Below are 11,270 nucleotides of genomic sequence, written 5' to 3' on the forward strand. Positions count from 1 at the left end.
AACGTCTCAACCCGAGAGGTCTTCGCCAGGCATACAATCACGTGAAGGAAGTGGGGAGCATAGGTGTAGATATGCACAGAGGTACACACATATGCATACATTAACACCACCAGCACAATGAACTCTATAGTATTTAGGCTTTAATAATGGTCTTGGTACAAAGAAAATTATAATAATAACAATAATAAATAAAAGAAAAATACATATAAACAAAAACGTACACATGGTGTATTGTGTAGGTGTGATGCAAGTGTGTGGAAACACATGATCACCAACGTGATTAAATCTAGCCCAGACATTAGAGGAAGGCACCAAGGAAATAAACAAGGAAATACACCAGAAACATTTATAGAAAGGGCTGGATGTTGAAATCTTCATTGAGACTCTTAGGAGACATGGTATCAACGGTGTAGCCCAGAGAGCACATTGATCAACCATGAACACATTATGGGCCTGATTTACTAAGACCTTTAGCATATGCAAAACCTTTTCAAACTTTTTTGTGCTAAATGATTTTGCACATGCTAATGGTCTTAATATATCGGGCTTAAAGAATAAATAATTAAATATGCAAATTCTTGTTCAAAAAGCTGATACAAAAGGCCAACAGTTCAAAATAACAATTCAACCACTACATGCCTGCGTTTTTCAGTCTATATGCAAGTCTGTGCGTTTGGGATATGGAACTTACTTTAAGACTTAGCCCAGAAGATGTGCTTCACATGAATACAATTGTGAATATAATGAACAAATTAAAACAAGTGAAAATAGTAAAAGAGGGAAAATGTAGTGAGGGAGACATACTCCGGACACTTCGATTTTGTTGGGAGAGGGACATTCTGCAGAAATTGTGGAAAAATCTGTGATAGTCTGCCGTAGCCTGAGGGACAGTGAGACTATAACTGTTGGGGGAAAAAAAGTTGAGAGGTAAAAATATGAGCAACACATATATGTGCTTCCTCCCGGATTGTCTGAAAGAGAGAGGGAGTGGGCGGTCTAAGAATGGTGGGGAGGAGGGGGCAGGACCCGCCTTCACCCTGAGGAGGGTGTGAGAGCACAAGGAAATGGTGCTGCTCTGCCTCTATTTTTGTTGAGGACCTTCAAGTTAATGTTGTCAGTCTGTCACGAACTGCATAAATAAGGAAGCAAGAGAGAAGAGACAAACAGAAAAGAAAAAGAAACAGAAAAGAAAAAAGCAGATAGTGAGAATAAGACAGTGTGAGGGAAAAAACCAAGGAAGAAAGGTAGAGTGACAGAAAGAAAGGATAAACAAGGAGTGAAAAAGAGGGAGAGATGTCACATTTAGCTTGTGTCCTGTTCTTGTGGTTCAGCCTTGCACTGGGCAGAACTGTCCCTGTCTCCCTTGGAATCTCAGTCCCTGGGGACATCACCATTGCTGGAATCTTTCCTGTCCACGGGGCCATCCTTAACACCAGCCTCACACACCCAACGCCCCCTAAGTGTACAGGGTGAGTATCCATGGAGAGGACCCTTAGGGAATCTCTGGGAATAATGTTTTTTTTTTATGGGTCAGAAATAATTTTGTTTGTCCCTCGCTTTCTCCATACCTCTACAAGCACTGATACTGAGGTGTGTATGTGTGTGTGTGTGTGTGTGTGTGTGTATGTGTGTGAGAAAGAGAGAGAGATGGTGAGATACAGATGGAAAGAGTGCATTGTGTATGATGTGTGTCCAAGTTAGAGAGAGTGTGTAGGTATGTGTGTGTGTGTGTGTGTGTGTGTGTAGAGGAGTGCATGTGTCTGCAAGATTTTGTGTTGATTGTGTGTGAACCACATACCTTGATAGTCACTTAGTCTTTACTGATGTACTGTCAGGCTGGACATGGTAGGGCTCAACAAGGCCCTGGCGATGATCCAGGCGGTGGATTCCATTAACAAGTCCCCCATGTTGGGCGGGATCAGACTGGGCTACTGCCTTTTCGACTCCTGCAGTGATGTCACCACTGCACTGTATGCCACTCAATCCATAACGGCCAAAGCTGCAGGCAGTGAGGAACAGATCTATTCCTCATCCTGCCCTCAACCCATCATGGCCGTCGTCGGAGCCGCCTTCTCCGAAGTGTCCATCGCAATTGCTAGGCAGCTGAACATGGAGCTCATCCCGCAGGTGCCAGCTTCTTGTACCCATGCTTGCTCTATCCTTGCCTCAATTTCTATCACTGTATTTGCCAGACATGAATTTGCCTGAATTGCCTAGTTGCCATATTGATTTTAAATTGCATCCTGTTGATTCTTCCCTGAAGATAAGCTACGAGTCGACGGCAGCGATCCTGAGTGACAAGAATCGCTTCCCAGGATTCATGAGGACTGTGCCCAGTGACAACCACCAGACGAATGCTATGGTGAAGCTCCTAAACGCAAATGGATGGAACTGGGTGGGAATGATCACCACGGACGGGGAATATGGGCTTGCTGCTCTCAACAGTTTTTTGTCCCAGGCGGCAGAAGCCGGGATCTGCATCGCCTTCAAAGAGATCCTGTGCGACATCCCGTCCGACAGCAACTACCACAACAGGATCTCACAGGCTGTGAAGACCATCCGTGCGAACCTCAAGGCCAAGGTCATTGTTTCATTTGCCAATCACAATCACATGCAGGCCATATTCAGTTCTTTGGGTGAAGGGGATCTGAACAGGGTCTGGATTGCCAGTGATGCATGGTCCACCTCCAAGAGTGCACTTGAAGGGCAGAATTTGAGCAGCGTTGGGACGGTGGTGGGCTTCACGTTCAAGAGAGGGGACATCTCTTCTTTCCTTCACTACCTGAGAGGACTGGACATCAGAGGAGACCCCCTGGCGAATAGCTCCATACTGAATGAGTTACTTCCTACCCTGCAGAACCAGAGCGAGGTCCAGGGAAGGCCTCCCACAGATAAGCTGATGAAAAACGTAAAGTCTGACTCCATATTTAGCATAAACTTGGCTGTCAGTGCAATCGCCCATGCTGTGGTAAAGCTCTGTTCTGTGAAAGACTGCAGGGCATCGAAGAACATACAACCCTGGGAGGTAATGCCCAAATCTAGCCTAAAACAGACATAACTCCAGTACAGGATATGAATTTATTATTTACTCCTTATGTTCCAACATCAGTCACTGAGGGTCTCTACCCAGAATGTGGTACAAGTAACTAATTTCATTCAAGAAGTGAGGTGCATTGTGGTTCATATATCCAAACATCAGGGTCAGGGGATACGCCACATGCTGGTTAGAAGGAGCAGTGCTCACACCTGCTGGAACAGCGACATAGCAAGGCCAATATTCCTGTTTCTTTCTGGCTGCCAGACAAGCCAAAATCTATACATTAATACCTTTATGAACTTGTGATATTATCAAGCCCTTAATACCTGGTTCTGGAGATACAAACTCCCACATAAACAATACATTGTATGTATTATTTTCTTTACCTCAAGATCCCCACTGAAATGTAAGCAATTTTTCTTTTTTCATTACAGTTACTTACAGAACTGAGGAAATCCACATTTCAAATGGAAGGGAAAAATTACACATTTGATTCCAATGGAGACTTGAACCTGGGCTACGATATCACCTTGTGGAGGTCAGACAAGGGAATCATCAATGTCAGTGATGTTGTGGCCCAGTATGACCCTTGGACCCACAACTTCTCATTTACAAGCCAGGCCACCATGGAGAAAATCTTGGACTTACAGGTAAATCCTTACTTCATTTTCTTGGCTGACAGATATGGACACCCTCCTGTATCAGCTGAACTTGTTTTCACAACTTTGACCAGTTTGAGGGGGCGTGAAATGGCTGCATTATAAGTTATGGAAACAACTTTCACAGATCCCTCAGACTCTCAAGTCAAATCTAGTCTCCATTGGTTACCTACAGTATCTATATCCAAGGAAGTGTCTATCAGTCTCTATATTGTAGTCAGTCTCAATCATATTAGTGTTTCTGTGTTTACACATGAGACAATTTTCAGATTTAAAGCATTCTGAATGTCTTATTTCTCCTCAGAAGGTGGTATCAAGGTGTTCACCTAAATGTTCACCTGGACAGTTTAAGAAGACAGCTGAAGGCCAGCACATCTGTTGTTATGAGTGTATTAATTGCACAGAGAATCATTTTTCCAATGACACAGGTAAGTTCTAGCTCTTCCTGATGTGCCAGTGCATTCAGTCCCACTCCTCCCTACTATTAATACCATACCAAACTCCATGCAAATATTTATGTACTTTCTGTTCCCAGACTCAGATCAATGCTTCAGCTGTGACACAAATATTGCATGGGCCCCAGCTGGGAGTACTCAATGCATACGCAAAACTCTAGATTTCTTCTCGTGGGAAGATGGTTTTGGAGTGGTCCTAGTGGCACTGGCCACCCTGGGGATCCTGCAGACCTTCATCATGGTGGTGCTCTTTGTCAGACATCGCCACACTCCAGTTGTGAAGGCCGCCGGAGGCCCCATCTGCCACCTAACCCTCCTGTCACTGGCTGGCAGCTTCGTCAGCACTCTACTCTTTGTGGGCCAGCCGACCAATCTACAGTGCCAGGTGAGGCAGGTGCTGTATGGGCTCAGCTTCACCTGCTGCGTCTCCTGCATTCTGGTGAAGTCCCTCAAGATCCTGCTGGCCTTCCACTTCACCTCTGGTGTGCGGGCAGCCCTTCGCAGGCTCTACCGGCCCTACTGGATTATCGGAGTGTGCGTGGGGCTACAGGCTGTCCTCTGCACACTCTGGCTGGTCCTGTGCTCCCCCGGGGCTAGGAGCACCCCCTACCCCACCACCATCTTGGCAGAGTGCTTTGAGGGCTCCTACGTGGCGTTTGGTGCCATGCTGGGGTACACTGCCTTGCTGGCACTCGTGTGTTTCGGTTGTGCCTTCAAGGGGCGGAAGCTGCCTGAGAACTACAACGAGGCTAAATTCATCACCTTCGGCATGCTCATCTACTTCATTTCATGGGTCACCTTCATCCCCATTTACGTCACCACCGTTGGGAAGTACCTGCCCGCTGTGGAAATGGTGGTCATTCTGATCTCCAGCTATGGTATTCTGAGCTGCCACTTCTTCCCAAAATGCTACATAATACTCTTTAAAAAGGAGACAAACACTAAGGATGCCTTCTTTAAGACCTTATACGAATACTCCTCTAAGTCATGGAGCAGAAACAAGACTGACAGCTCTGTGAGTAAGAACTCTCCAATACACTGCTCAGTTATAAGTGCACCATCTGTTGACTTTTCCAAAAAGGAAGTGCTGACTACTGCACTGGGCTGCTTCACTCCTGAAAAGAGTTTGAATGTAGTGATCCCGGTTAAATCACTCAAGGCCTTTTGTAGGAGGAGAAATGCCAGCGTATGAAAAACAGAAGAGCAATTTGTTTCATAGGTGCCCAAAAGAAAAACATGTCCTTGACTGAAAAGAAAGCACACATTGTGATTATTTAAATATTTATCTTACTTGGTACAAAATATGAACTTAGATAACACTTATTTTATCAATAATAAAAATGGTTTTAAATGCTGTTTCCATATTGGAATCATTAATTAGTACTAGGATGACTTTTCACTGAAGTTGTGGAAGTCACACCAACAATATCTTATTTAACTGAATCCGTGTTTGATTCAAACAAATAAAAACAAAAACATTAACGGCATGTACGGGGCTTGACTGTGCCTTGGAAAGGGAAATTAAATTGCTGCATTTTTGCTGTCATTGTGAAAGCTTTTGTAAATATGTTATATTGTACAGGTATGTTGACTTAATTTATATGTAGTGCATGGCACTCAAGTGTACAGCTGTAAAGCTTTGTACTGTAATTTAAAACCTCTGTTTTCTTTTACTTAGAGCCTGAGGGGACATGCTGCTCTCCTCTTATTCCAAACAATAAAACAGAAATATGAGAGGCAGATACCCTTATTTACAGCATGTCACCATGCTTATAGCTTTACCGCTTAGCTAGCTGTTTTTATGATCCTTGGACTGAGCTCAGCTAGACTTCTATATCTCAGCCTTGATTCCTTGATCCTGCTGGCCAGTATCAATTGTACCAACCACCGTCTTCACAAGGAGATTCATATTCTACCCCTTAATACAGTAACCCCTTAATGTCTTAGGTATTTGTGTATGTGTGTGTGTGTGTGTGTGTGTGTATGTGTGTGCTCATGCAAGTTTGTCAATATATGATAAATGATTGACATTGCATTAAATTATTGTTACTGCAATTACTGTACTGTTAATGCTAATTTAATTATGATCATTGTTTTTGTCATTTCAGATAATTGTGTAAATACAGTTGCTCATTGCTTGGATGAGTGCACCAAAGTGTCACATTTTTCCCATTGCTGGGACATTTTTTTGCAGCGATTAGACATGCATCCTGTGATTTAATTAAAATCTTCTTATGAAATCTCTGGTTTTTGTCATGTCTCAGCTATAAGTTTGTAACTCACAGTTCAAAAACTAATTATATTGAGTAATCTAGGGAGGTCCAAAATATCGGTCGATTACAATGACCATGATTCACAAACAGTAATAAATGAAAATAGCAAAACCAGGTGTGTAGACGTCATTCTTTAGCAATGCCACTGTGGTGCGTTTTTCCGCATTCATGTTTTTAGCCTTGCAAAAGATGTCAAAAGCGAATACAAAGAGTCATCTCAGTCTCTCCTACTGCCCTAAATTAAGTGGGCAGCCTTCCATAAACAAACAAGCATGTTCCTGGAGCTGAGATACAGGTTCAAATGCTGTTACATGTACATATACTACGGGCATAGCAGAACATTTAATGAAATTCTGACAAAGGCCAAGATCAGAAAGGGAAACAATGCACTTAAGTGTCCTATGACAGGATAACAATGGTTAAACTGGCAACAATACACATATAATTCCGTAAACACAGTTTCTGTTGTTAGTAATTACTTTTTTGTCATTATAACGACTAATAACGAATACATTTTCCTTGTTTTCTCGAGATCTTGGGTTATTTTATGTCATTATCATGAAATAACAAATCACTATCTCGAGATCTTGATAATAGTAATGCTGTTATTTCAGGAAAACAACATTTGTTATTTTGAGAGAATGGCATAAATATCTTGTGATCTCGAGAGAACAAAGAAAATTAACTTGATGAAAATGAAGTAAATACAATGTATGAATCAAGGCCAGGGCTTCCATATGAAATGTTTAAATGTTTTAAACAATTACAAAATGTTGAAAACCATGACATAATAAGCATTTAGCTAGTATTTTATATTAGCATTAAAATTACTGAAACAGTTAAAAGTCAAAGACACTGAAAATAGTGTTATATTCCCCAGAACTGACAATTGGTTGTCTTTCAAGTTCTTAACCCAATTCTAATCATTAAATTGTAATAAGCATGATTAGATTATTGTGAGGGATCAGTGTGGGTGTATATCCTGCACTAATTAACATTCATATCCGTAAGACACATCATATGTAAACCATTCCTCATGGCTAGCTAGGTTAGAGCCGGTTAGAGCAGATTGTCTCATGCAGTTACCTTACACTACCAGAGAAAACAAACGAAAGCAACATAAACCTGGCTTTATCATCGTACAGATAAACCTGAAGATCATTCAATGCGTGATAACATTATAACACTGAGCTACCGGACACTAACCTTAGACTCCATAGCAGTCTCAAACTCCGGACATTACACCCCAATAAAGAAAGTATTTGATTCAACATGTTGAAGCTTAAAAGCTATTTAATTATTTCTAGCTAACGGTAGGTCTACCTAACAATCCACCTCATTCTGCAAGACGTTCCATGCGAAAATGAACACTGTATATACTAACTGTAAGAGCTATTTTATATTGAAGTCCCTGTGGGCTCCAGATATAAAACCCATTTCTTGTAGGTCTCTTCAATTTTGGGAAAAGAAAAAAGCATACTGCTTTCTCTGAATCCAGAGAAGGGGCAATGCTTATCCATTTTCAACTTAGCTTGCCTTACCTGCACAAAAAAGAGGCAAGAGTGTCATTTACATATTACATATATATAGAAAGAATTTCACTGGACTTAAGGTTTTTCTTACGTAATTAATACCCAGTTAACCTGGCCCACTGTAAACCTGACATTTAGCCAATGGGGAAAGAAAGCCAATTTTGGGACAGGCTTTTATACGTTTTTTTTTTCCCGCAAGAATCATTTTACAACATTTCTTGGCCATTTGTGAATGCATGGTTGCACTGACTGGATGAGGTGTGAAGTGTGGGGGTGTGGGAGCGGGGACTGTTTTATCTGAAAACTAGAAAGTGTATGTATTAAAGTGGCCTTGTGTTGTTGGAAGCAGGGCTAAGCACTATGATATTATCAAAAGATTCATTGTTTTATGGTCTTTATAATGAGACCAAACAGGAATATGCTAGGAGGTAATCCAGCTGAGCTATAAAAGGAAAACATTAATGTTTACTACTGCTTCGGACATCAAGAGGTGATTTGTAGATAAATAATTGCTAAATCTCCCCAGTTGATCTCCACCTTCAGGCAAAATATTTTCCATGGGACAGGACTAAATCGTACCACATTGCTTTCCACTTGGATTTTTACTCAGTATTTTCAATTAAATGTCACAGATTGCATTCAAACTTAAAAGGAATATGGATCTTTGTGCGGCATGTAGCCACACAGGGTCTATGATCCCCAATACGGTGTCCTGTGTCTCTTCCATGAGGTGACAATGTCATTAAACTTTCAAAGGAGAGACAGCTCTCCAGGACACCCCAGACTTGTATACAGATAAGATGCAACATGGCTTAACTTCCCCAAGGATTTTCCCTTTCATGTTTGTGGACCGGAGAACAAGGAGAGGGGGCAGAGATGCTATGATCATACAAATGATATTGTCTGTTTCTCAAAGATGAAAATCTAAAGACTAGATATTCGAAATACAGTTCCTCATTGCTTGGATGAGTGTGCTGGAGTGATGCATTGCTCCCATTGTAGGGACATTTTTTTGCAGCGGTCTGACATTCATCCTGTGATTTAATTAAAATCTTCGTAAGAGATCTCATGTATTTTTCCATGTCTCTGCTATCAGTAGTAAGTCAGTAACCACAGTTCAAAAATATAAATATATTGGGTAATCTAGGGAAGTCCAAAATACCCGTGGATTGCATGAATCACAGTAATAAACAGTAATGTAAAAAATAGCAAAACCAGGTGTCTACACATCATTCTTCAGAAATGTCACTGTGGTGCATTTTTCCGCATTCATCTTATGAGCCCAGAATCAGATGTCAAATCCCAAGACAAAGAGTCATCTCAGCCCCTTCTACTTCCCTGAATGAAGTTATTCATGAGGGCAGCCTTACACAAACAAACAAGCATGTTCCTGGAGCTAAGATACTATTTCAAATGCTGTTAACAACTACATTAGTTAATGCCAAATTCACGCGAACTCATTGTAAAGCGTTACCCATTTAAGGAAATGGCGAAGGCTAAGATAAAAAAAAGCAATAATGCACTTGAGAGTCCTATGACAGGGTAACAATGCACTTTGCATCTACTATGTTCATTTTTGATGTCACAATGGGAAATAAACTACAAACTATGAGAAGGTCGCTATGAAGAGGTCTACCTGAATGTTTGATTTGGGGCATTACTCTAATAGTTAAAATGGCAACAATACACCGTTAACATGTAAACCAACATTCTGTCGTTAGTAATTACCTTTTTGTCATACTTTTTACAGATAATGTGCAGAATATGCATATTAAATTAAAATGACAAAATGTTGAAAACCATGATATAATTTAGCTAAACTATATTAGATATATGATTTTTAGGATTGCACATTTAATACTTAGACCTATCATTCCAAACATATTATATACATGAACATTTCAAAGCTAATCTTTGGAAGTTTTATTGAGTTAAATGTGGGAAAAACAATTTAAGGTTAAATAATTGTATTATTATTATCAAAAGACACTATTTCAAAATCATAAATTAGCTAATTGGCAATGATCATTAATTTACTGATGCAGTATATGACAGCGGTTGTTTTATTGTACTTTATTCTGACCAAAAATGACAGGAGCCAAAATGTATTTATTATTTATTGTTTTAATTTGGTGCCCAACATGGGGCTGAGCGCGTCCAATTCCCACCCAAATTTGGAATGGCCAATCATCTGCCACCACAGCCGCATTCATGTACAAACTCCATGACCGAATCAGGAGAGTGCAGACATCCGCAGTTCTCCTCCAAAACACATGATGTGACCAGCCACTTCATTTCACACCACAGACTACAGCTAAACTTGCATGGTGTGGAGCCAGAGGTAGACCTTTCATATGCAGCTTTGGCATGCAGTCCATGGCACCCAGCCAGAGTCACTAGACAGCAAAGAATGCAGACACCAAACTAATTGAACCGTCCCATACCCTGGGTGAAGCAATCGCCAATTGTGCAGAGCCCTATAGAGCTCCCAGCCACAGTCGGCACATCTGGATCCAATCCGACGGCGTGAGGCTCATCCATGGGCCATAGCATGGTGCTTTAACCCCCAGCCCCTGCCAAAACGTACTTTTGAATGTATGTCAGCAGCATCAACATTTCAGTTTTTTGGTATCTGTCATTTATGATCAAATATATTTTTTACATTATCAAACAATCACTGTGATATGCTGCGTCAGTAAAACACGGTAATATACCCCATTTAGGTATTGGCTAGCCTATCACCAGTGCTCACATTCTTCAAAACAAATGCAGTTTCATTTTTGTGTAGTCTATATTTCTGAGCATGCACATTTCTGAGAATGACGAAGAATAGTCCAGTTGGATTCCCATTTGGTAGTGAAATAACATTACAGGAACATTTCCCAAAGTCTTAGAATCTCCCAAATAAGTTCTGTCAAAGTCATAGAAAAAACATGCATAACACCGAGTTTATTTTAAAAACAAGTGTCTCTTCGGGGGTGTTAATTTTTCTCTTGGGCTTCTGTGGGTAGATGTGACATCTATCCTGTATGATATCAAAACATTAGTCAGATGAGGGTGCTGCTCTTGAAACCTGCAGTAGTCAGTGTGATATGCTAGATTTAGATCTTAATGCTTAAGGCTCTTCGTACTTCTTGGGAAATACAGGGAATTTGAACCGGCCTGACTGGTCCTACCTTGTGATTTCCCCTGTGGGGGTTTCAGTTGAAGGTCAGGTGTCTAGGTCTTTCTGACAATCATAGTTTCAAAAGGAAATGCATGTATAACCTTTAAACATTTTCACTTTTTCATTTGGAAACCAAGCACTGAAGGTG

General features: G+C 41.0%; 1 protein-coding gene across 2 annotated transcripts; it reads left to right on the forward strand.

Annotated features, from left to right (window-relative positions):
• The first annotated feature begins 1,052 nt into the window (after positions 1-1,052).
• gprc6a (G protein-coupled receptor, class C, group 6, member A) lies at positions 1,053-6,504 on the forward strand. Of its 2 annotated transcripts, XM_035409104.1 has the most exons (6): positions 1,053-1,469; positions 1,836-2,127; positions 2,264-3,025; positions 3,472-3,687; positions 4,001-4,124; positions 4,232-6,504. In XM_035409104.1, the coding sequence occupies exons 1-6, from the start codon at positions 1,294-1,296 to the stop codon at positions 5,341-5,343; spliced, it is 2,682 nt and encodes an 893-aa protein (XP_035264995.1). In that variant the 5' UTR covers positions 1,053-1,293; the 3' UTR covers positions 5,344-6,504. The 2 variants fall into 2 exon arrangements, with proteins under 2 accessions (XP_035264995.1, XP_035265004.1); XM_035409113.1 differs by lacking the exon at positions 1,836-2,127 and having other exon boundaries at positions 1,351-1,469.
• The last annotated feature ends 4,766 nt before the right edge of the window (positions 6,505-11,270 follow it).

Source organism: Anguilla anguilla, chromosome 1 (assembly GCF_013347855.1).
Source record: "Anguilla anguilla isolate fAngAng1 chromosome 1, fAngAng1.pri, whole genome shotgun sequence".
Lineage (NCBI taxonomy): Eukaryota > Metazoa > Chordata > Actinopteri > Anguilliformes > Anguillidae > Anguilla > Anguilla anguilla.